At 40.8% G+C, this 27,390-nt stretch overlaps 1 protein-coding gene across 6 annotated transcripts in view; it reads right to left on the bottom strand.

The window, feature by feature from the left end:
* Positions 1-22,248: 22,248 nt before the first annotated feature.
* The window catches only part of KLHL24 (kelch like family member 24), a 37,784-nt gene continuing 32,642 nt past the window's right edge, over positions 22,249-27,390 (bottom strand). For all 6 annotated transcript variants that reach the window (XM_006075327.4, XM_044944257.2, XM_006075326.4 and 3 more), the window contains one exon: positions 22,249-27,308. In XM_006075327.4, the coding sequence (XP_006075389.1) occupies positions 27,108-27,308 (201 nt within the window). In that variant the 3' untranslated portion in view covers positions 22,249-27,107. The remainder of the gene's footprint in view (positions 27,309-27,390) is intronic.

Raw genomic sequence — 27,390 nt, forward strand, 5'->3', positions numbered from 1 at the left:
CAAATATCTGAGAATTAATTGTAAAGTTAAGGTAATATACAATTTCAGCTGTAATATGATTTGATTGTGGTGGAATCTATACAATGTAAAAAGGGAAATGTATAAGAACAGTTTTCCTTTAACTTCTGGGTCAGTTTTAAAGACTGAAGACTTCTGATTTTAATTTGGTTGTATTTCCTTATGTCGTTCATCAGCTATAGGTATCTAGTTAATATAATACTGTGATATTTTCATTTATTATTTAGATTTCCCTGGTGGCTCAGACGGTTAAGCATCTGCCTACAATATGGGAGACCCGGGTTCGATCCCTGGGTGGGGAAGATCCTCTGGAGAAGGAAATGGCAACCCTCTGTTTTTACATTGGTTTTCCACACTATAGCTCTCTGTTATTAAAGATAAATAATGATGTGAGTGCTGAATTTATTTGTTGACAGAATTCTTTATATCCTTTAGTTTTCTTGATAATATTTACTTGTATTATCCTCTGTTAGCTTTTTTTTTTTTTTTTTTTAGTATTTGTTTACTTTATTTGGCAGCACTGGGTCTTAGTTGTGGCACACAGGATCTTTAGTTGAGGCATGCAAATGCTTAGTTGTAGCATGTCAAACCAGAGATCAAATTGCCAACATCCTCTGGATCATCGAAAAAGCAAGAGAGTTCCAGGAAAACATCTATTTCTGCTTTACTGATTATGCCAAAGCCTTTGACTGTGTGGATCACAATAAACTGTGGAAAATTCTGAAGGAGATGGGAATACCAGATCACCTGACCTGCCTCTTGAGAAATTTGTATGCAGGTCAGGAAGCAACAGTTAGAACTGGACATGGAACAACAGACTGGTTCCAAATAGGAAAAGGAGTACGTCAAGGCTGTATATTGTCACCCTGCTTATTTAACTTCTATGCAGAGTACATCACGAGAAACGCTGGGCTGGAAGAAGCACAAGCTGGAGTTAAGATTGCCGGGAGAAATATCAATGACCTCAGATATGCAGATGACCCCACCCTTATGGCAGAAAGTGAAGAGGAACTAAAGAGCCTCTTGATGAAAGTGAAAGAGGAGAGTGAAAAAGTTGGCTTTAAGCTCAACATTCAGAAAACAAAGATCATGGCATCCGGTCCCATCACTTCATGGGAAATAGATGGGGAAACAGTGGAAACAGTGTCAGACTTTATTTTTGGGGGGTCTAAAATCACTGCAGATGGTGACTGCAGTCATGAAATTAAAAGACGCTTACTCCTTGGAAGGAAAGTTATGACCAACCTAGATAGCATATTAAAAAGCAGAGATATTACTTTGCCAACAAAGGTCCATCTAGTCAAGGCTATGGTTTTTCCAGTGGTCATGTATGGATGTGAGAGTTGGACTGTGAAGAAAGCTGAGCGCCAAAGAATTGATGCTTTTGAACTGTGGTGTTGGAGAAGACTCTTGAGAGTCCCTTGGAGTGTGGGAAGATCCAACCAGTCCAACCTAAAGGAGACCAGTCCTGGGTGTTCATTGGAAGGACTGATGCTGAGGCTGAAACTCCAATACTTTGGCCACCTCATGCGAAGAGTTGACTCATTGGAAAAGACTCTGATGTTGGGAGGGATTGGGGGCAGGAGGAGAAGGGGATGACAGAGGATGAGATGGCTGGATGGCATCACTGACTCGATGGACGTGAGTTGGAGTGAACTCCGGGAGTTGGTGATGGACAGGGTGGCCTGGCATGCTGCAATTCATGGGATCGCAAAGAGTCGGACATGACTGAGCGACTGAACTGAACTGAGCATGTCAAATCTAGTTCCCTGACCAGAGATCAAACCCAGGCCTCCTGCATTGGGAGCATGGAGTCTTAGCCACTGGACCACCAGAGAAGTCCCTGTATCCGGTTTCAGAAATCAGTCACTGCCCAGAGTGCTATCCTGTTGACCCAGATGTTAGGAGTCTCATTCGGCCTTCACCCCAGCACACCCAAAGGCATATTGTGGGATGCTGTCCCTATAATCAGATCTCACATTCTTCCAACACCAGTGAACAGGGTGTTTTAGTTAGGAAGAGAAATCTTGTATAGGTTGAGCTTGGCAGTGAGACATACCATGTGCATAATAACTTTTATTCTTTGAACATTTCCAAACTCTTATACTTTGTATGGCCATTATGTTTCTCCTATTTTTACAAAATGCCTTATTCATATGTTCAGAGTAAACTCATCCAGGTTTGGTGTCCCCAGCTGAGCAGCAGATAATGTCAGGACAGTCATAAATGTGCCTAGAGAAGAATTGTGCCCATTATAAAAGGAACAAAAGTCGGGGAAACTGCCAGGATTTGCTGAGCTGCTTTGTATTCTATTCATTATAGATAACACCAAGTGGAGAATTTGAATAGTCAGAGTTTGTGTGTAGAATGAGCTTGGATCTTTATGGCCCAGAATGAAGGCAGTCTGTTTTAGAGTTTTTAAAATATATATAATAATAATACTGGGAATCATAGCTGGGAGCTTTTTTTTTTTTTAACTCTTAATCCTATACTGCTTGTACAATGTTGATGTTTATATTTTGTGTAAAAGATTTATTTGTGCAAAAGCATAAGTCACAGAGAGAAGCTGTGCCTCTCCTCGGCCCCCACTTCATCACTGGGTCTCTCTTCGTTTAGGTGTGGCATGCACAACAGTTTGGCAGATGCACACCCACTCCCAACCCTTCTCCCTTGCCTTCTTCTATTGAAGCCAGAGTTAAACACTCAGTTTCCTCCCCTCCCTTGCAGCCAGGAGTGACTGTGTGACTCAGTTCCAGACAAGAGAACTTAGCCAAGTTCAAAGAATATAAAGAGAGACTCCCCCCAAAAGGGGAGAGTTGTAGCTAGTCCTGCCTTGGCCTCTCTGCCCCGTTCTTCCTGCCTTGAATTTGGATGTCACATTTGAAGGTATGGTAGCCATCCTTCAACCTTGGAGTTAGAAGCCAACACCTTAAAAATGGGACAGAAAGAAAGCAGGAGACTGGGTCTTCTACGATGGTACCAGGCCTGGATTACCAACTTGCCACTATAAGAAAAATATCACTTGTTTCTTTAAACAACCTGTGGCCAGACTTTCTGTTGTTTTAACCAAACACATTCCTATATGATACACATTTGTGTATTCCTATATGAGATTTCTTCGATGTGCTGCTTTCCTATTTTCCTCAGCTTCTTGGATAGCTCTTTCTCACTCTCCAGCCCCAGCTCCTCTTTCTCTGCCTATACCTGAATGCTGAGATTTCTGTGTTTTCTGTCCTTGGTCTGTTCTCATTTCTTGAATAATTTTCTCCATGGGCACAGCTTCAACTACCCCTTATGTACCAACAAGTTCCAAATCTAGATCATGGACTTAGGCCTCCAACCTGAACCCGGACCATTATTTTCAGTGCATTTACAACCTTTCCCCTTATGACTCTGGAGCAAATTGAGCCTGCTGCTGCTGCTGCTAAGTCACTTCAGTCGTGTCTGACTCTGTGCAACCCCATAGACGGCAGCCCACCAGGCTTCCCCATCCCTGGGATTCTCCAGGCAAGAACACTAGAGTGGGTTGCCATTTCCTTCTTCAATATAGGAAAGTGAAAAGTGAAAGTGAAGTCGCTCAGTCGTGTCCGACTCTTAGTGACCCCATGGACTGCAGCCCACCAGGCTCTTCCGTCCATGAGATTTTCCAGGCAAGAGTACTGGAGTGGGGTGCCATTGCCTTCTCCGAAATTGAGCCTATTCATGATTAAATTCATCCCCCACCTCGCCCCACCCTCTGCCATCCAAGGCTTACTTTTCTCCTTTCTCTTACTATTTTGATTAGTTTCACCACCCACTGAGTTACCTGAGATACACACTTTGGAATCATCCACTCCTTGTTTACCCTCACAGGTAATATCCAATTAGTCTTTAGGTGTTACTGAATCCATCTCCTAAATTCTTCTTAGGTCAGCTCTCTCCTTTATTTCTTCCGCCATTGCCCTTGTCCAGGCGTCCACCCTCTCTGCTCATGGACTTCCTCTCCTCCCACTTGCTTGTTCTGCCTTCCTACTCTCCCTATCTACTATGTCTCAACTGCTTGGGTCAGCTTTCTACTACACACATCTAATCACTTCACTTTACTATTAAAAATACCTCCCAGTGACCCAGCCCCATTACCTAGAGCCAGTGGTTCTCAAATTTAATGTGCATCCACATTACCTAAAGGACTTGTTTGAAAATAGGTTGCTGGGCTCCTGCTCCAGAGTTTCTGACTCAGTAGGTCTGGGGTGGGTCCTAAAATGTGCATTCCTATCAAGTTTGGGGAAGGTGCTGATCAGGAACCACATTCTGAGCACCACTGGCCTAGGCTAAAATTAAAACTCATTAACATCTGGTTTAAAATCATTTACCAACCTACTCTCCCAGTTTCTGGCTGTTGCTTACCACATTCTCTAAGTTTGTTTGTTTTTTGACCACACTGCATTTGGGATCTTCGTTCCCTGACCAGGGATAGAGCCCATTCCCCTTGGAGTGAAAACACAGGAGTCTTGACTACTGGACCACCAGGGAAGTCCCCATAAGTTACCTCTGAAGTCATCTTCCACTATTATGTCAAGGTCTTGATTGTTCTCTGCCTCTCTTCTAGAATGCACATTCCCTTCCCATTCCTGGCAAACTCTCTACTATCAAGGAAAATCCAGCTCTGGCCTTCCCGTCTGAAGAATTAATTTACTGCTTCCTCCTCTACACTCCTTTGACACTTCATACAAAGGGTATGAAGACTTCATAGTTCTACTACCTAACCAGTGGTCCTCAACCAATACTAGGGCCACCACTTGGGAGCCTGTTAGAAAAGCAGAGATTCAGGCTCTATCCCAGACCCACTGAATCAGAATCTACAATTTAACAGAATCTCCAAGTGACTCCCATGCAACTGAAGTATGAGAAACACTGCCCTGCAGGGCCTTGCCCTAGGCGTTCTGATAGTATTTCCTTTAATTCCTTCAGGAATCCCATAGCTCATTATTTTTGTCCATGATTTATAATGGAGGAAGTGGAGGATGGTAGTAGCAGAGCTAGGATTCAAACCCAGGGCCATCTGGCTTCAAAAATCTGCGCTGGCTGTACTTACAATACCCATTGTGCCTGTTACAGGTCTTCACATGTAGTATTGTAATTATCTATCCATAAGTCTGCCTCCCTGTCCACATAAGGAGATGCTGAGCAGAGTAAAATCCTATTGCTTCTAGACTCAAGGAAGAAAATTGCACTGGAAACAAGGAAGAAACTTTGTTCTTTCTCACTCTCAAGTATAGTTCTAATAGCAATTTGGCATAGGATGAGGTTCTTGAAAGAAAGAATTTATATAGTTTTAAAAAAATAGTGGCTTTATTAGATATAATTCATATAGCATGTAATTAACTCATTTTAAAGTGTACAATTCAATGGTTTGTAGTATATTCACAGAATTATGCAACCACCACCCCAAAACAAACCACATGCCAATCGGCAGTCACTCTCCATTTCCTGAGACCCTCCATCTCTAGGCAACAACCAATCGACCCCTGTCTCTGTAGATTTGCCTATTCTGAATGTTTCATATGAATGGAATTTTACAATAAGTGCCCTTTTGTATTGGCTTCTTTCACTTAGCATAATGTTTTTAAAATTCAGCCATGTTGTAGCATGAATCAGTTCTCTGTCCCTTTTTATTAACGAATAATATTCTACTTTTTATTTATCCATTCATTGTTTGATAGACATTTGAGTTGCTTCCACCTTTGGGCTATTACAAATAATACTGTTATAAGCATTGATGTTTAAGTTTTGATGTGGATATATGTTTTTATTTTTCTTGGATACTCACCTAGAAGCTGGGTTATATGGTAACTCTATGTTTGACTTCTTGAGGAACAACTAGACTGTTTTCCAAAGCAGCTGTACTGTTTTAAATACTCAGCAGCTGTGTATGAGAATTCCATTTTTTCTACATGCTTGTCAACATTTGTTATGTCTTTTTTTAAAAACCCAATTTATTTAAACTAAAAGCCCCCCCAAACCCAAAAGCCTGTCTTTTTTTACTCCATAATAACTAATGATATTGAGCACCTTTGCCTACTGGCTATTTGTATATCTTCTTTAAAGATATACAAACCTTCACTTCACTTCATGTCACTTCAGTCGTGTCCGACTCTGTGCGACCCCATAGACGGCAGCCCACCAGGCTCCCCCATCCCTGGGATTCTCCAGACAAGAACACTGGAGTGGGTTGCCATTTCCTTCTCCAATGTAGGAAAGTGAAAAGTGAAAGTGAAGTCGCTCAGTTGTGTCCGACTCTTAGCGACCCCATGGACTGCAGCCTACCAGGCTCCTCCATCCATGGGATTTTCCAGGCAAGAGTACTGGAGTGGGGTGCCATTGCCTTCTCCATCTAATACTGTGGGTGTCCTTATAAAAAAGGGAAAACTTGGACATAGAGAGACATACACACAAGTAGAACATCATGTGAAGATAAAGGCAGAGAACAGGGTGATGTAGCAGAGGGTAAGAAATGCCACAGATTGACAGAAAATACCCAGGCACTAGGTGAGTGGCACAGAACATTATCGTCTTCAGAGTCCCTAGAAGAAATCAACCCTACAAATACCTTGATCTCAGACTTCTTTCCTCTAAAACTTGAGACAATAAATTTGTGTTTTTTAAGCCTCCCAATCTGATACCTTCTTATGGCAGTCTTAGGAAACTACTACACTATACAAATTAGATACAAGTCCCTTATCAGATAATATGATTTACATTTTCTCCCATTCTGTAGATTGTCTTTTCAATTTCTTGATGGTATCCTTTGAAACACAGAAGTTTTAAACTTTCATGAAGTTCGATTTAGTTTTGACTCCTTTGCAGTGTTGGTTTTCGAGGCCAGCCTTTTAGATTTATTCTGATCCTTAGAGGGGGTCTTCTTAGCTGTTTTTTCCCCCTGATTCTCACTGGTAATCTAGCTGGCCTGTCATGTCATCTGTTGATTATCTTGACACTACCAGCATCCTCTTAACTGTTTACCTTCATTGTTTTCTAAAGCTCCCTTAGGCTTGAACATCCCCATACTCTGTTAGAAATTAAAAAAAAAACAGTCAGATTTACAAGTTGGATGCTTGGCCTGATTTTTTGGCATAGACCTTCTGCCATAGACATAGGGGCTGGTTGGAGAAAGGATGCTTCTGCCTCTCAGCGATATTCACCTGGAAATTAGCGATATTCACGAAGACACAGAGCTGTAGGGGCTGAGACATGCTGGTGGCCTCCCTCTCACATGGAGGCCTCTTTGCTTGGGAGCAGGTGAGCCCCATCTTCTTTTTTAAAAAATAATTTTATTTATTTATGGTTGCCCTGGGTCTTCTGTGCTGCGTGGGCTTTTCTCTAGTTGCTGGCCCGCGGGGGCTACTCTCTAGTTGCTATGTACAGACTTCTGATCATGGTGGCCTCTCTTGTTGAGGATCAGGGGCTTTAGGGCACATGGGCCTCAGTAGTTGCAGTACACTGACTCGGTAGTTGTGGTTTCCAGGCTCTAGAGCACAGGCTCAGTTGTTGCAGCACATGGGCTTAGCTGCTCTGCGGCATGTGGGATCCTCCTGGCCCAGGGATCGAATCTGTGTCTCCTGCACTGGCAGGTGAATTCTTATCCACTGGGCCACCAGGGAAGCCCAAGCCCCATCTTGATCACATCCACTTGGAGTGTAGCTTCTGTAATATTGAGTTGGGGGGGAAGGGAGAGGTAGAGAATGTATAGTGGTTTAAGTGCTACAGACTCTGTTCTTACAAAAGAACAAAGTTTCAGCAAATTTTCTTGAATAAGTTTTTTCACTTATTATATGCCCTTAGAATATTTTCTAGAGACTTTAAATGTTTTTTAAATAATTTTCACCAGTTACGATTGTTTTGCCGAGGTGGGGGTCCATGGAATTCTTCACAACACTATTCTGAAAGTAATTTATATGCTTTTGATAAAAATGGGACCATTGCAGATGTGGAGGTAGGTGTACAGGTGTGGGTTAGGGATAGCAGAAGTGGGCTAAATCAGGAATAGAAGATTGGGTAACAATCCATCAGGACTTCCACTTAGCATAGCAAGAAAGAAGAAATAAGTATGCACCAAGCCAGGGATCATTAAAGAACTTTGGAGTCTTTATGGCTTCTCTATTCCTCTAGTTTTCAATTAGTCTCTTCTGCTTCGCATGGTGATTATCAGTTAAATAAATATTCATCACCTACTCTGTGCCAGGCACTTTGCCAGGTCCTAGGGATAGAGTTAGGTTAACAAGACAGACTTAGTCCTTGCCTTCAATAAGTGAGAAATAAATCTATTTGGGGAACCAGGAAAGGCATCAGAGATGAGGTAGCATTTGATCTGGACTCAGAAGTAAGGAGAAAGTTACTACTGAACCTATATTTAGACAGAAACCCAAAACCTAATAATAAGGTCAGGGAAAGTCACTGTTATGTAAGATGCCAGGAAATCATTAAAAATATTATTTAGCACATACAGATAAGTTTTTTTAGTTCTACGCAAATTCAAAATAGGCCATTTGTCATTGGCACACTACCTTCTAGCCACTTTCTCTTTTTCTTTCACTTTCCAGCGACCTCAGTCTTTCCAAAACTACCTGCTAAGGCAGCTCACCCCAGCTGATCCTTTCCTCTAAGCTGGATTTTTGGCTAGATTCTTAAACCTCACCAAACAAGATGTGGTCCTTGATTTTAAACAGACCATTATTTGGGAGAGGGAGGTAAAGAGTCAAGTAAACAGAAAAGTACTCTCATGGATACATGTAAAAGAATTAATGGGGGCACATAAGAGCTCATCTGGGATTATTACCAAACCAAATTTGGGTCTGCTTGCCTGTGTGCAGTAAAGCCGCAGACTTACTGGCACTGGCTGGTGGTGAAGGAAAGCGCAGCATTTATTACAGGGCCAAGCAAGGAGTCCAGGACACACTAGTGCTTAAAAGACCCAAACTCTATGAAGGCTTTCAGGAAAAAGGTGAGCTGTGTGGTCAGCTTGTGGACAGTCTTCTGATTGGTTGGTAGTTAGGTAAGTGGGAGTCAACATCATCAACATGGTACCAACTGTTCTGGGATCTACGAGCTTGTGGGCAGCATACAGTTAACTTCTTCCACTTGGTGGGGGTTTCAGTATCTGCAAAACAGCTCAAAGGACATGGCTTAGAATATTATCTATAGCTCTTGGGGAGGAAAGGTCCTTGACTTTGTTTATTGCCTAAACTATTGGTATTTTGTCTTGCTTGACTGTTTTCCTTTCTGTGTTTCCTCACTTGTTTGATTAAATTTATTCTTTGATTAAAGTTTCTGGAGAGGGAGGGAGTTCCTGTTCTGGGAGGGCCCCATAGGGTCCTGCTTGGTTACAGGATGGGAAGAGGGTGATCACGGAAGCTCCCCAGGAAATGAATCCTAGTTCTTTCCAAGAACATGGGGGAGATAGCTAGAGGCCAGGCATTCCAGGAGGAGGCTAAGGCACAGAGATGGGTAAGCCCATGAAGTATTCCTCCTCTCCCTCCACCCCACCCAAGATTTCGGGGATTCCACACTGCATTTATTCTGACAAGAAACAAAATTTTCCTCTCCGTAAGGAATTCAAGTCTCTCTCTCTGTGTGTCTCTCTCTTCATATGTGTCTTTGTTTTTGTTGCTCCCTTTGGCTCTTAGCAGCCAGTGAGGTACTTGAACTGGTGTCAGCTAATTGAGTGTTTCCACCAGGGATTTCAGTTGAGAAGTCTGTGAGGTAAAGATACATTTATTAGCAGGGTGGATAGTTAGGGATGTTTTATCCTGATTATTTCTGCTTAAAGAACATTTTGTGTATCTTGCTTCACTGCTCTCTAGAGCTTCCCCAGTTTATGCCTACTTTCCACGTATGACACTTGGCTGTTTCATCAACTCTGTGAGCCTCAGCTATCTTTCAATAAATCCTCTATTCAGATAGTATTGTTTCAGTTGCATGGCAACAAGGAATTTTGATCTTAGGCAAACCACTTGGAAGGCTCTTCCACACAAGGAATGATGAAGGCTTGAAACAAAGGCATTGGTAGGGAGGATGGGAAGTTAGACAGATAGATTTAGATATAAAGAGGAAGAATTCCTGGCACAAAGTAGGTACTCAATATTTGAAGAATGGTTGAATAACAGGAAAAATTACTCCTCAGCTCCTGGTTTTGATAAGCAGTCAATTTTGTTGCTATCAACCAGAAAAGGAAATATAAGATAAATCTTTTTGGAAAAAGAGGTTTTTGAGTTTTAGGTTCTAGTAGTTCCATATTATGGACTCACATATAAATCTCTAGAAAGTATTTGGATAAAAGTATCCTGTCTGAAGATAGATTTAGGATCTATCTAATTTAGATTTAGGATCTAACTAATATAGTTGTAACTGAAACCATAGCAGTGGAAAAAATTACCCAGATAATTACTGACAGGGTAAGAAGAAAGCCAGATGATTGAGAATTTAGGGCAGAGGTGGAGGAAGAGCCCATGAAAGAGAAGGTAAAAGTATGACTACAGTCAAGATAGGAGAATGTTATCAGGAGCATCAGATTTGTTAAATAAGATAAGGACTTTACAAAGATGTAATTGGAGCTCTTGGCAAATGTGATTTCTGTAGTGGTGAGTATGTGAGCCAGCTAGTGGTATATTAAGAAGTGAGGCAAAGGAGAGACTTTAAAACTTTAAGAGTCTTTTAAAGACTTTTAAAAGACTTTAAAAAGAGGGTAGAGTCAGAATAGCTTCCCTGGTGGCTCAGCTGGTAAAGAACCTGCCTGCCAATGCAGGAGATGCAAGAGACACTAGTTCAATCCCTGGGCTGGGAAGATACCTTGGAGAAGGAAATGGCAACCCATTCTGTGTTTGGTGTTTTTTTTTTTTTTTTTTGCCTGGGAAATCCCATGGACAGAGGAGCCTGGTGGGCTACAGTCCATGGGGTTACAAAGACTCAGACATGACTGAGCACACAGAGAGTCAGAAAGGAACTTGGGGCTACAGAAGGATTTTTAAAATGGGAAAGGCTAGAGTATGTTTAAATGCTATGGGAAAGAGCTCATAGAGAGGTTGAAAATCAGAGGAGGAGGTAGAAGGAACTCCCTAAGATGCTACGTCAATGAGATTCAGGGTTCAGATGAAGGAGGGAATCCTAAATCCTGAAGAACAGAGAGGGCAGGAAATAAGTATGGGAGGAGAGGTTCTACTTCATGTCCTTTGTCTTTGAAGGAGAAAGCAAGATCAACTGCTAAGAACAGAAGACAGTGGCATACATCAGGAGAGTGGTGAGTGAGCTGTTATAGAGAGAAGAAAGAGAAGAGAGGAGGTCAGTGCTGAAGTCTGGCCAAGAAGTCTTGCCCAGTTGAAGGTGGAGATCACACAATTTTAGAGGTATAAATTAGCTGATGTTCTCCACTTGTGATCAATAGTTGGGGAAAAGGAGAGGAAAAGGCCAATCACTGGGTTGATATACTTGGAGGTGGTAGAGTAAGTGGAATGGGAAATCAAAAGGGTGAGTAAATTTTGAGTGCTGGTAAGAGTGTAGGAATGACACTGTGATGATGGAATGCAGGCTGGGAAGGGATAATGAGTAGCACAGGGGCCTGCGTGAAGAGGCTTTAGAAGACCGGAAGTCTAGATAAGCTCACAGGAAAGTTACAGAATGAGAGAGATGGAAGGAAAGGAGGACTGTGGCTAAAGACAGACTTTATCTTATTTTATTCCTTTAAAATTAATTTTGTTGGAATGTAATTGCTTTACAATGTTGCATTAGTTTCTCAGTTCAGTTCAGTTCAGTTCAGTCGCTCAGTCATGTCCTACTCTTTGCGACCCCATGAATTGCAGCACACCAGGCCTCCCTGTCCATCACCAACTCACAGAGTTCACCCAGACTCACGTCCATCGAGTCAGCGATGCCATCCAGCCATCTCATCCTCTGTCGTCCCCTTCTCTTCCTGCCCCCGATGCCTCCCAGCATCAGGGTCTTTCCCAATGAGTCAACTCTTCGCATGAGGTGGCCAAAGTATTGGAGTTTCAGCCTCAGCATTAGTTTCTACTGTATAGCAAAATGAATCAGTCATACATATACATATATCCCCTCGCTTTTGGACTGCTTCCCATTCAGATCACCACAGTGCATTAAGTAGAGTTCTCTGCACTATACAGTATGTGCTAATTATCTATTTTATACATAGGCTTCCCAGGGGCACAGTGGTAAAGAATCTACCTGCCTATGCAGGAGACTCAAGAGATGAGGGTTTGATCCTGCTCTAGTATTCTTGCCTGGAAAAATTCCATGGACACTGTGCTGTGCTATGCTTAGTCACTCAGTCGTGTCCGACTCTTTACGACTGCAAGGACTGTAGTCCGCCAGGCTCCTCTGTCCGTGGGGATTCTCCAGGCAACAATACTGGAGTGGGTTGCCATGCACTCCTTCAGAGGATCTTCCCAACCCAGTGATCGAACCCAGGTATCCCACATTGCAGGCAGATTCTTTACCCTCTGAGTCACCAGGGAAGCCCAAGAATACTGGAATCCCTTCTTCAAAGGATCTTCCCAACCCAGGAATTAACCGGGGTCTCCTGCATTGCAGGCTGATTCTTTACCAGCTGACCTACCAGGGAAGCCTGAGCACAGCACGTACATAGTATCAATAGTATATATATATCAGTCCCAATCTCCCAACTCCTCCCACAGCCACCCTTTCCCCTTTGGTATTCATACATTTGTTCTCTATGTCTGTGTCTCTATTTAATCTTTGCACATAGGGTCATCTGTACCATTTTTCTAGATTCCACATATATGTGTTAATATACAATATTTGTTTTTCTTTCTTACTTCACTCTGTATGATACTCTCTAGGTCCATCCACGTCTCTACAAATGACCCAATTTTTTTCCTTTTTATGGCTAAAGAAAGGCTTTAGAGTTTAAGGTTTCAGAGGAAGAAGGTGATGAAATGATCCAAGGAATGGCCTTGTATGTTACTTTGAGTGAATGGGAGTGAAGGTCTGTTGACTAGAGGTCAAAATGACCTGGGGCTAGAACAAAGGGATGGGTCCCATATGCTTAAATGCCCCAGGAAAATAGCAGAGCAAGATTATGCATCAGAGGTCAAATGTGCTAACAGTCTTATGAATGGTACGTATACGGAAACCGAAAGCTGAGAAGTGGAAAATTCAACAAACTAGGCCATTAGTGGTAATGGTATTTCCCTGTCACAGTGAGCAGCCCTTCCCTGACTGCTGTTTTTCCTCACTTGACAGAAAGCTCTGGAGGCCAGGGCCTGTCTTCTTAGATTAATCCCACACTACCTTACCCAGTGTGCAAGAATACACAGAAGAACTGTACACAAAAGAGCTTCACAACCCAGATAATCACGATGGTGTGATCACTCACCTAGAGCCAGACATCCTGGAATGTGAAGTCAAGTGGGCCTTAGAAAGCATCACTACAAACAAAGCTAGTGGAGGTGATGGAATTCCAGTTGAGCTATTCCAAATCCTGAAAGATGATGCTGTGAAAGTGCTGCACTCAATATGCCAGCAAATTTAGAAAACTCAGCAGTGGCCACAAGACTGGAAGAGGTCAGTTTTCATTCCAATCCCAAAGAAAGGCAATGCCAAAGAATGCTCAACCTTCCGCACAATTGCACTCATCTCACACGCTAGTAAAGTAATGCTCAAAATTCTTCAAGCCAGGCTTCAGCAATACATGAACCGTGAATTTCCAGATGTTCAAGCTGGATTTAGAAAAGGCAGAGGAACCAGAGACCAAATTGCCAATATCCGCTGGATCACTGAAAAAGCAAGCGAGTTCCAGAAAAACATCTATTTCTGCTTTACTGATTATGCCAAAGCCTTTGACTGTGTGGATCACAATAAACTGGAAAATTCTGAAAGAGATGGGAATACCAGACCACCTGACCTGCCTCTTGAGAAATTTGTATGCAGGTCAGGAAGCAACAGTTAGAACTGGACATGGAAAAACAGACTGGTTCCAAATAGGAAAAGGAGTACGTCAAGGCTGTATATTGTCACCCTGCTTATTTAACTTATATGCAGAGTACATCATGAGAAATGCTGGGTGGAAGAAGCACAAGCTGGAATCAAGATTGCCGGGAGAAATATCAATGACCTCAGATATGCAGATGACACCACCCTTATGGCAGAAAGTGAAGAGGAACTAAAAAGCCTCTTGATGAAAGTGAAAGAGGAGAGTGAAAAAGTTGGCTTAAAGCTCAACATTCAGAAAACAAAGATCATGGCATCTGGTCCCATCACTTCATGGCAAATAGATGGGGAAACAGTGGAAACAGTGTCAGACTATTTTCTTGGGCTCCGAAATCACTGCAGATGATGACTGCAGCCATGAAATTAAAAGACGCTTACTCCTTGGAAGGAAAGTTATGACCAACCTAGATAGCATATTCAAAAGCAGAGACATTACTTTGCCAACAAAGGTCTGTCCAGTCAAGGCTATGGTTTTACCTGTGGTCATGTATGGATGTGAGAGTTGGACTGTGAAGAAAGCTGAGCGCCAAAGAATTGATGCTTTTGAACTGTGGTGTTGGAGAAGACTCTTGAGAGTCCCTTGGACTGCAAGGAGATCCAACCAGTCCATTATGAAGGAGATCAGCCCTGGAATTTCTTTGGAAGGAATGATGCTAAAGCTGAAACTCCAGTACTTTGGCCACCTCATGCGAAGAGTTGACTCATTGGAAAAGACTCTGATGCTGGGAGGGATTGGGGGCAGGAGGAGAAGGGGATGACAGAGGATGAGATGGCTGGATGGCATCGCTGACTCGATGGACGTGAGTCTCAGTGAACTCTGGGAGTTGGTGATGGACAGGGAGGACTGGCGTGCTGCGACTCATGGGGTCACAAAGAGTCAGACACGACTGAGCGACTGAACTGAACTGAACCTTACCCAGTGCTTGGCAGCAACTGGAAAGAAGAGACCATACCACCTCTTTGCAAAGTGCTGGTTTCGTTTTTCCATACACACAGTTCTCGGTCCCTGGAATCCTGTAAGTTCCTCTATCATACTATATAGAATTTGTCTGTTCATATGTCTGCTACTCCCATCATTCTATACACTTTGAGGACAGGGACTCTCACATTCAGTACTGCAGTCCCGGAGGAAATGTTCTGCCTGACCCACATTAACAACTCCAGTATTTGTCAAATAAATGAATGAATGCATAAATGAAAGAATCTCTGTTGTTAAGGACAACCATTCCTGATTAAGCACCATTGCCAAGTACTAGGCTATGGTCTCTTCTTCCCAGTTGCTGCCAAGCACAGGGTAAGATGCTGTGGGATTAATCAAGTAAGACAGGCCCTCGTCCTCCAGAAGCTTTCTGTAAACTGAGGAAATACATAGCAATCAGGGAAGGGCAACTTGCTGAAACAGTTCATGCTTTTATATTCTAATTTAATCCTCACAACAAGCCTAAGTAGGAAGAGGGGACACTGAAGCCCACAGTTTGAATATCTTGCCCAAAGGTACCCAAGCAGTAAATGTTAAAGCTGGCATTTGAATACAGTTTTGATTTTAAAACCTGTTTTCACATTATGGTGCCACCAAACCTAATTTAAGTGTAACAACTAGTACTTTTTAGAAAACCAGGGTTAGTGAAGCCCTCCACATGTGTGCATGCTGTCACCTCAGTCGTATCTAACTCTTTGCAACCCCATGGTCTGTATCCCACCAGGGTCCTCTGTTTGTGGGGTTCTCCAGGCAAGAATACTGGAATGAAGTGAAGTGAAAGTCACTCAGTCATGTCCAACTCTTTGAGACCCCATGGACTATACAGTCCATGGATTCTCCAGGCCAGGATACTGGAATGGGATCTTCCCTTCTCCAGGGGATTTTCCCAACCCAGGGATTGAACTCAGGTCTCCCACATTGCAGACGGATTCTTTACCAGCTGAGCCACAGGAATACTGGAGGGGGTTGCCATTTCCTCCTCTGGGGGATCTTCCTGACCCAGGGATTGAATCTGTGTCTCCTGCATGTCCTGTGTTGGCAGGTGGATTCTTTACCACCGGTCCATCTCCTTTGGAAGCCCAAATCATTCCACAGTGCTAACTTTATCTTTTTTTTTTTTCTTCCTAACGCAATGATTCCATAGGGAAGTTTTTTCCCCAAATACCACTTATGTTTGCCCTATGTCCTCTGAGAAGCACATGCCAAGATGAGATCAAATGTGTAAGAATTTTAAAAACCTGCCCTTTGAGGGAAAACAGGGAGGAAAAGAGAGAAAAGGCTGGGAGAGCTGTTAGATTACAGAAGCAAGTGAAGAAGGAAGGAAAGAAGGTTGGATAGCATCTTACCTTCCCAGGTAGTCTAAGGAAGATTGCACAAAGAAGGGAAGTCCTGGAGCCCAAACCCACTATCAGAAGAGATCCGTCTCCCAGAAACAAGGGTGCCTTCAAATTTCTATTGCAAGTCATTGGCTGAAAGCAGCTGGTAGGAGGTGTGGCCTCTGTGCAAGTGCAAGATGGATCTCAAGGCCAGCAACTGTGGCATCATTTGGCCAATTACGCTCCCTGTGGTTGGAGATCAGTCAGGCCTATTTCCATATCTGTTCCACCATGCTGGAAAGCTTCCTGGAGCATTGTCTGTTTTACCTCTGTTTACTCACCTGCAGACACTGAATTCCTATAAAGTCTTACTCTGATTATCATCTCAGTAGAATGGAGTGTGTTAAACAATATGACCTCCTAAAATCTTTCTTCCTCCTTTATCACACAACTGTGTTTTTTCTCTAAATAAAAAGATATGAGTATTCAAAGTTTTGACTCTTCAGAGTGATTGGCATTTTGGTTATATTTCATACTGTATGCATTGATTATTATGTTTATAAAACTATGACTCAAAAATCCTGTTTTAACATATATGCAGGCTCTTGTATAAAAACCTGAATTGGTGATTTTATTTACTAAAACATTAAGTATTAATACCTCTGTACTGAGTATGCTATTAAACCATAGAAATGAACACGATTTTGAGTCATCATAAAGGTGACTGTGTGACAAGAAGTGGTCAATGCCATTGAAAGAAAAGTTCAATGTTATTCACAGCTCCCCTAGAAACAAGAGGCACGATATGTCACACAGGGTCAGGGTGGAAGCATCAGTGTCAGTCAGGAGGCAGAAAGAAATGGGGAGAAAGTGGAGATCAGTCTTTACTGGGGCTTCCATGGGAGTGTCAAGGCATGGCAGGGTAAAGAGTTTAGGATTGGCTAGTTTGAATAATTCCCGCTCGCTTGGGAACATAGTGGGTGGTTCTTAGTCGTCTGGTATCTGGACTCAGGGTGATTTAGGGCACAGGAAATGTTGGCTTGATGTGTGAGAGTTAAAGGAGGCAGTTGGAGGTTTGGATAGGAGATTAGTTGGTCTATGTATGAAAACTGGGCTCACTAACAAGCTGCTTACTTGCCTATAGGAATTAGCTTGTCCTGGGAGGAACAGTCTCTCTCCAGGAACATCTTCCCAAAGATGTCAAAAGATCATACAGAAAATTATCAAGACGCCCAACATAATTAGGAGGAAGGCATGCCTTTTTATTTTCTTGGTCTCTGTTAACAGTTAATACTAAACACCCTCTTCCAACAACACAAGAGAAGACTCTACACATGGACATCACCAGATGGTCAACACTGAAATCAGATTGATTATATTCTTTGCAGCCAAAGATGGAGAAGTGCCGGGGTCCAGCCCCGGCAGATCCAGGGTATTCGAAGCAGGGACGGCGTCGGCGAGGGTAAGGATACAATAGCTTCAATTAGATATTAATTAAAGATATAAAGAGTAATAGAATGAGGATAGCTCAGTAGGAAAATTCAGTGGAGAAAAGAGGCTGAGTAGCTTGGTTTACGCGGGAGACCAATAAAACTTCAAGACAAGAAGTTTGCACCACTTGCGTAGGCTGCAGGCGTCCTTCCGTTCTCCCGAAGGAGAGGAGACACTGAGGCCTCCCCGGTCGGATCTTAGAAGCCCAGGCATAATTAGCAAGCATGGTGGGTTCCGCGCTCCAGATGGAGACTCAGCCAGAATTTGAAAGAGAGAGCGACATGGGGAGACCAAGTTTCAGTGAACAAGGCCCGCACTTTATTTTCCAAAGTAGTTTTTATACCTTAAGTTGTGCATAGAGGATAATGGGGGAAGGGGTGGAGTCATGCAAGGACAGCAGTTCCTGGTTCTAATCGAAGCCAGGCTTTCAAACTTATCATATGCAAAAGTTCAGGTGATTGACATCATCTTCTGGCCAGGAGGCCTGTTAACATTTTAAGAAACTTATTTTTCTCTAAAGGTGATTATTCCAAAGTCAGGCACCAGCCTCCAAAAAAGCATTGGACAAAGCTGCATTTTACATTTCTATACACCCATTATATCAATCAATACACTGCCAAGGACACAGTAGGTAAGGAGTATGGAGACTTAGCAGCAAACATTGGCCCAACAAGTGAAAAACCCTTCACCAATACAATTTCTAATCAATCTTTTAACTACTCAAAAGAATCTGTGTTTAGACAGCTTAGAACATCTCCTGCCTCTCACAGTTGGGAGGCTCTGAACAATCACATGTGGCCGGAAAAAACCTATTCAGGCAGGCTAGAGGACTTTCAGAGGAGTTTGTAGGTTGAAACACTGTCACACCCAGGAATTATTAACTGGAGCTGTAAGCTAACTCTTTTTTCAGAGAGAGGTAGTAGGGGACAGCCCCCCGTCAAGTCAGAGGTGTAGGTGAAAGCACAAAGCAGAAAGTAGGCAGACTCTGGTTTTGGGGGTAGATGCTCGAGAATTTCCAGGTGGACTCCTGAGGCTCGATCCCGCCTTTGCGTATGCCGAGCCTCCTTCCTCATGACCTTTGTCATGGGTGGAGTTCCTCACGCTGGCTCCCAGCAGTGATAGAATTCCAGTTGAGCTATTCCAGATCCTGAAAGATGATGCTGTGGAAAGTGCTGCACTCAATATGCAATATGCACTCAATATGCAATATGCCGGCTCCCGGCAGAGAAGCTCTATACAGTCAGCAAAAACAAGACTGGGAGCTGACTGTGGCTCAGATCATGAACTTCTTATTGCCAAATTCAGACTTAAATGGAAGAAAGTAGGGAAAACCACTAGACCATTCAGGTATGACCTAAATCAAATCCCTTATGATTATACAGTGGGAGTGAGAAATAGATTTAAGAGATTAGATCTGATAGACAGAGTGTCTGAGGAACTATGGAGGTTAGTGACATTGTACAGAAGACATCAATACCTCCCCCAAGAAAAAGAAATGCAAAAAAGCAAAATGGCTGCCTGAGGAGGCCTTACAAATAGCTGTGAAAAGAAGAGAAGCAAAAAGCAAAGGAGAAAAGGAAAGATATACCCATTTGAATGCAGAGTTCCAAAGAATAGCAAGGAGAGATAAGAAAGCCTTCCTCAGCGATCAATGCAAAGAAATAGAGGAAAACAATAGAATGGAAAAGACTAGAGATCTCTTCAAGAAAATTAGATACCAAGGGGACATTTCATGCAAAGATGGGCTCGATAAAGGACAGAAATGGTATGGACCTAACAGAAGCAGAAGATATTAAGAAGAGGTGGCAAGAATACACAGAAGAACTGTACAAAAAAGATCTTCATGACCCAGATAATCACGATGGTGTGATCACTCACCTAGAGCCAGACATCCTGGAATGTGAAGTCAAGTGGGCCTTAGGAAGCATCACTATGAACAAAGCTAGTGGAGGTGATGGAATTCCAGTTGAGCTCTTTCAAATCCTGAAAGATGATGCTGTGAAAGTGCTGCACTCAATATGCCAGCAAATTTGGAAAACTCAGCTGTGGCCACAGGACTGGAAATGGTCAGTTTTCATTCCAATCCCAAAGAAAGGCAATGCCAAAGAATGCTCAAACTACCACACAATTGCATGCATCTCACACTCTAGTAATGCTCAAGATTCTCCAGCCAGGCTTCAGCAATATGTGAAACATGAACTTCCAGATGTTCAAGCTGGATTTAGAAAAGGCAGAGGAACCAGAGATCAAATTGCCAACATCCGCTGGATCATTGAAAAAGCAAGAGAGTTCCAGAAAAGCATCTATTTCTGCTTTATTGACTATGCCAAAGCCTTTGTGTGGATCACAATAAACTGGAATATTCTGAAAGAGATGGGAATACCAAATCACCTGACCTCCCTCTTGAGAAACCTGTATGTAGGTCAGGAAGCAAAAGTTAGAACTGGACATAGAACAACAGACTGGTTCCAAATAGGAAAAGGAGTACGTCAAGGCAGTATTATTGTTACCCTGCTCATTTAACTTATATGCAGAGAACATCATGAGAAATGCTGGCCTGGATGAAGCACAAGCTGGAATCAAGATTGCCGGAAGAAATATCAATAACCTCAGATATGCAGATGACACCACCCTTATGGCACAAAGTGAAGAGGAACTAAAGAGCCTCTTGATGAAAGTGAAAGAGGAGAGTGAAAAAGTTGGCTTAAAGCTCAACATTCAGAAAACAAAGATCATGGCATCTGGTCCCATCACTTCATGGTAAATAGATGGGGAAACAGTGTCAGACTTTATTTTCTTGGGCTCCAAAATCACTTCAGATGGTTACTGCAGCCATGAAATGAAAAGACGCTTACTCCTTGAAAGGAAAGTTATGGCCAACCTGCTGCTGCTACTGCTAAGTCACTTCAATCATGTGACTCTGTGCAACCCCATAGACCGCAGCCCACCAGGCTCCCCTGTCCCTGAGATTCTCCAACCTAGGCAGCATATTAAAAAGCAGAGACATTATTTTGTCAGCAAAGGCCCGTCTAGTCAAGGCTATGGTTTTTCCAGTAGTTATGTATGGATGTGAGAGTTGGACTATAAAGAAAGCTGAGTGCCGAAGAATTGATGCTTTTGAACTGTGGTGTTGGAGAAGACTCTTGAGAGTCCCTTGGACTGCAAGAAGATCCAACCAGTCCATCCTAAAGATCAGCCAGCCCTGGGTGTTCACTGGAAGGACTGATGTTGAAGCTGAAACTCCAATTATTTGGCCACCTGAGATGCTGGGCAAGATTGAGGGCCAGAGGAGAAGGGGATGACAGAGGATGAGATGGTTGGTTGGCATTACCGACACAATGGACATGGGTTTGGGTGAACACTGGGAGTTGGTGGACAGGGAGGTCTGCCGTGCTGAGATTCACGGGGCAGCAAAGAGTCGGAGCGACTGAACAGTTAATAGCTGCGAGGCAGAGGCAGTTTTAGCCCATTTCCCCGTCTCATATTGTTAAGAGCACAGGTTATTTTTTCAACAGAAAATTTAAATTACAAGATGCTTCTTCATTTTACCCATTGTCCATGATTTTCCAAATAAAAGCTAACAAGTTTTTCAACTCCTTCCCTGACTGCATTTTCTGTTCTAAAAACAAAATGCACAGAAAAGAAACCAAGATTTATATTCTCTTCTGTGCCAGAACTCAACATACACTGTTATCCCATAAGCCTGTAAATTGAGTATTATGAGTGCATTTCCTAAAACAAAGTAAGTATGGCTCAGAGAGGTTAAATGGCTTTATGGCAGAGCACTATCCACTTTCTAGGTGTGGGTGCAGAGGAAATGAATGAAATGAAAACAGCTCTGCCATTTAAGACACTCTTTGCTGTGCTTAGTAACTCAGTAGTGTCCGACTCTTTGCAACCCCATGGACTGTAGCCCACCAGGGTCCTCTGTCCATGGGGATTCTCCAGGCAAGAATAGTGGATTGAGTCGCCATGCCCTCATTCGGGGAAGACACATTCTAACTTGCCTTTTTATTTTCATGGCACAATTTAAAAACTAAGTATAACAAGTTAAGTGCTGCTTGTGCCTCTGTAATGCACCTTCTCAAGATTTTACTTTTGCTAACGTAAAGTCAGACATTGCCTCTTTAGTGAACAATGTACCCTCTCTTCAATACCTGGAATAAAATTTAAGTTCTTTAGTCTTGATATTACTATAGGGGTATTTTTGAGAGCCAAATCAAAAGAATACTACAGTGCAAATGTGATGGATCACTTTCATAATTAAAAGTTTACAAAATCATTTAAAAAAGCCACCATTTCCTCACACACACCAATGTTTTCAGTTTTTTGTTTGGCCTTCTAGTTACTTTGTGGACTTACCAATAAACACATATGTTAACTTGTAATTTCCCCCCATTCCTTTTTCAAACAACCACTTGAATATATTTAAGACACAACAACTAGTTTTTGGTAAATAAAATTTAATACAACTGTAGTCAAGTAATAATGGTTAAAAGACATATTTTTATTAGATACAACTTTTTAAAAATTAAAGAAAAACTATGCACAAAGTATATTTTAGACGAGACATGAAAGTATTAGTGTGCCGCAACTGATGAAAACAAAGAAACACGGAGCATTTTTTTTTTTTTTTACTGTGAAGACTGGAGCATCTGAAAGCAAATGACATCTGGCTGCCACAGGTCTGTACAAGTTGTATAAAGCACAGTATGCTTTTGTTCAACTCTATAATTGTGTTGTCTTAGATTAGCTCCAGAGACTTTCAACAAGATTTAAATAAAGAAACCATGGGGTGGGTGTTGGGGTAGGAAAGATTAAGAATTTTTTCAAAAACGATAAATGAAAGAGTCTGTAGAGGAAAAAACAAAAAAACAGTACCTAAGAATGGAACAAGAGTAAGTAGATTTACTTTTTTGACACTGGATATAGATATTGATGATGTTTACAAGGATTTTTTTCTTAAAATCTTAAAAAGCAGCTTGGCATCAAACAAAAAACCTTCCCAAATATAGTAAAACTCCAAACACCGAACCACTTTCTTAACATTTTCCTTCCTGCCAAGCAACCACATAGCTGATGCTCATTAAACATTTTAAGAGCAATTTATAGGAAATAAGTATGGAACTTATCTAAGGTAAACTTTAGATTAAAAAAAAAGTTGAAACAGAACTAGAGAACTTAAGGCACATAAACAAATACAGATGCAGTTATTTTGAAAACATTAAAACAAATTCTTTTCTTTGGGACAATATATAAAATAAGTTACAACTACTGCTATTTAAAAACATTTTTAATGATGATCTTTAGCACTAATTTAATATCTAAGGCAATCACACAAATGTAAAACATCCATAAAAAACATTTTTAAAAAAGTATGAAGTACGTTGACAATGTCTCTGGAATTATCAGTTCACACTTCCGGCTCAAGTGGTTTCTGATACCTAGCATTAGATGTGACAATAAGTATAGCTAGCTAGTCAAACCTGTTGCCTTAAAGGCCAACCAAATTGCCCCATTCTGGTTTCTTGGTATGGTGAATTTATTTATGTAACTAAAAGGAATAATGGGGTGAGGTGATGTAAACCTAGCTTTCAATATAATGCACAGAAATTCTAATAAAGGCCAAAATTATGTTGAGGTTAACTGGTGTCTTGAGCTTAGGAAAATAAAGGCAGTCCACAGGAAGCCTTTAAGAGACATTATTTTATCACTTGGCACCACATAAATAGCAGTTTCTTCTCTTTGAAAATACAGTCTGGAGTAGATGATGTCCTTTCCACGTATAAATCTCAAGAAACAAAAGGCACAAACAATTCAACTCTCTCTTTTCACGTATGGGTTCTCACAGCCTTTCTTTTTAAAAAATCTATTGCCATATCCAGACAACAGGAAAAATAACACACCTGGTTTGTATACTGACAAAAGTAGTAGAATTGAACCTTTGTCTTTCCTGAGTTTCAAAAAGGGTATGACAGTAGAGATACATAAACAATTCATATTCACTAAGAGAAAATGTATCAGTCCACAAACATTTTCATCTAAATATAAAAAAGTGAATGTTTAACCACCACCACGTGTGAAGCCCCTTTACCAAACTGAATTTACTCTAGAATTATGAACTGAAAGTTGCTTAGATATGGCACTTTAAACACTCCAATTAGGCAAAAATGACAAGTTAATACCCTGAGTATTTACATCGTTTTTTTAAACACCTGGTTTAAATGGAGTAAATACCTATGTTTCAGTCATCTAGGGAAAAAAAAAGTTACTAAAGATCCAATAGGCTACCATTTCATACCTGTGCAGTAAAGTCAGTGGGAAGATTAGAGCAGAAGAGGAAGGTCTTTTTGTTGTAAAAATTAGATCACGTTATAGCTCACTCACATATAGGAACCACATGAAAAATGATTAAAGTTCATGGAAAAAAAAAAAAAATACATTTCTCTTGATCCACAAAACCTAGTTTTGAATTCCTTTCCCACTGAGGTATCAATGGCTATGTTTACCAAACTTGTATCTCCCTCCGATTTATTTCCTGATCTTGTAAATTGTATGAGTTATATAGATTCTGACTGTATGAGTCATCATAATAATATTCATCATATATTTTCGTATGTACAAGAGCACGCTAGAGATGCCCAATATTAAAATAAAAAAAAAACAGAACGTCTGGAATTGAATTTATCATTTTTTTTTCTTTTTTTGGAATTGAATTTAGTAAGATCAACTAATTTTTACTTTATGTTCCTCTGATCAGAAACCAGAAACTGCTGAAGTTCTTGGTTTTTGTATATACGTGTGTAGATTGAGCACACTATCTATCTACATATATACACATGTATATACATACTAACCTAACCCAAAGGCTTATATGAGCATCACAAACCAAAAGAAAATGTCAGCTATGTGATGACAGTATGAATATAATCTGACACCAATTTTGTTGATAAATCCCTTTTGATATACTAATTATACCCTAAAATTCTTCATTATTTTATCTATGCTAACCTCATTATAAAAAATCAGTAAAGGAAGTGAAAGGAAATTAAAGTATCAGTTGGGTAACTTTAAAAATTGTTACTTTAATTTCATAGGATTCAAGCTAAGTTCTTGGTGACCTAATTATGTAGTTTATAATTATGTAGAGAAAAAAATTTAAAAATATTGGCATAAGGTCCATGTTTAAACAAATTCTGGTTTATAGGATTTCATTTCAAATTTACTGTAATAAACACATGAATATTAAAAATAAACATATAACAAAATACAAGTAAATAGTTAATACTTACACAAGTACTAAAATACAGGTTACACTGAGAAAGGCTTTTCTGTAAGAAAGTGTCTATATTTACGGATGGGCATGACCTTACAAATACACATGAAAATAACAAGTATCGTTTGTATAGTACTCAGCATTTACCAACACTTTTCTCATACATTATCTCACACACCACAAAGAATTTCTGAACTAAATAGGTTCCATAACCTACAAAGGGTATGATGCAGAAGTAGATGCTTACTCTAAAATTAAAACAGGTTTCCCAATTGTATCTACTATTGTCTTTCAACTAAAATGGTAGAAAACTGGCTTATGAATTGCTTTGACAATTATCACAAAAAGGTACATGTAATTTCAAATTACGATTTGAAAAATAAAAATTCCCTAAAATTTGTTAAGTTTTTTAGAATTTTCCTCAGAATTCACAATCCAGCTAGGCATTAAAGTTGATACTGTATAGTGTATTTGAAATCTCTGTATCTTCTAAAATGGGAAAAGAAGAGTAAGTTTATCAATGTTAGGTTTTTTGATTACTACTTTGGTTTTAACAAAAACCTGGTGACACTATAATTACGTATTTGCATCATTTCTCCTATGGCAAGGAATATATAATTAAGATGTGAGATGACAATAATGCCTGGGAAGCTGAAATAGAGCAGGCTACCTGGAACATCCCTAAAATACTGTAAATTGTATCTGTTTACCCAGGAATAACAACAATCACTTGTGCTGTAGTTCCTGCCATCCCATTTGCCTTAGAAAAAAAAATTTCACACTCTTCTCTGAAAACTAGCAAGCTTTATAAACTGGAGTTGAAACGTCTAGACAAAGGCAATTTGATGTAGAGAAGTGTGAGAATGTTGATCGATATTTCACACAGTGGGTACCAAATGAAGATTTATCTTAGAAAACTGCTACTACTACTGTTGGTTTCTTCAGATAATCAACTTTAAAAGAAATGTGGACCCACTGAGATAGGTGGTCCCTGCTTTATCCTTTAAGGGCAGCTTAACAGTAGAGACTCCCAGGATTTTTAGCTGTTCACAAGAAAATAGGATAACCAGGAAGAGGTCCTCACCCAAAGCACCATTCCAATGAGGTCAAACCCTGCTGGGCTAGGGAGAAAATCTGTCCCTGTTTTTCACAAGATAATATTGCAAAGTGGATTTCAGCTCTTCTGCCAGGTTTAAGAAAAGGCGCTTCCCTTAGAGGATTTAGAGATGATACATAAATACTTTTGAGAGCCACAGTGGGTCATTTTTCCTTCAAGGGTCTTAGATAACTTTTTCTTAGGAACTAATCTTTAATTTTAACCCCCATTTTAAGGGGACTTGCTTTTGTATCTTCTCCCCAAAATATCTTTAATATAAGAAAGCAATTCTAAGAATGAAGTCACAATAACTTAGTATTTTATGATACTCAGATTGTTGTCATTACTGTTTTATCAATTACAGAAAAAAAAATAATAAAGTTAATCAATTTGGATGTATTTTTTAGTGAAAAAGATTTTTAAAACTGTCTTTCCCTCCTTAGAATGATTCTAAGCATTCTAAGCATTACATGATTTGACCTAAATGAAAACTTGTCATGCAATTTTCTACATATATATACACACACATACACACTTATGTGACAAAATAAGGAATCAACAGTCTTCCAGATAAACATACATAAATGAAGAGACCATTCACAAATTCCTAAATGGTATGCAGGCAAACATTATTTCCTATGCCACATAGGCTTTTTTTTTTTTTTTTTTTTTTTTACAAATACTCACAAAGGTACACTCTCACAGCCCAAGCAAAGACCACTATTACCTTCAAAACTATTACTTTTTCCCCAATTACAGAAAAGGCTTTATTACAGTTTAAAAGATTGGTATTTGGGGGAGAAAGGCACGACAATTATTCTTTTTGTTTTTTTGTGCATATGGCATAAAGGAGATAAACCAAGTTCCCACTCTGGAGTTTTTAAAACCTCTCATCTTGGATTGCTGTGGCTTCCTGGGTGAGGTACGCTGGCGTCAGAGCTTGAAGCACTTCTCATTGTATCTGTGAATAGTCACACATCCGTGATAGGACACTGGCCTGGGCATTGCAGCTACCCCTGTGATGATACTTGTGGCAGGATCGTAACAGAGAATAGTGTCTGTAGCTTCTCCATTTTCCCGTCTTCCACCCAGGATATATATTTTACCATTACATACAGACATACCACAGTTTTCCTGTTGAACCAAATTAAAACAAAAAAAAATTAACTGTTGACCTTAAGGAATTTGGCAGCAAACGGAAAAGTAAAATTAGACA

The sequence above is a fragment of the Bubalus bubalis genome, chromosome 1 (assembly GCF_019923935.1).
Source record: "Bubalus bubalis isolate 160015118507 breed Murrah chromosome 1, NDDB_SH_1, whole genome shotgun sequence".
NCBI classification, from domain to species: domain Eukaryota; kingdom Metazoa; phylum Chordata; class Mammalia; order Artiodactyla; family Bovidae; genus Bubalus; species Bubalus bubalis.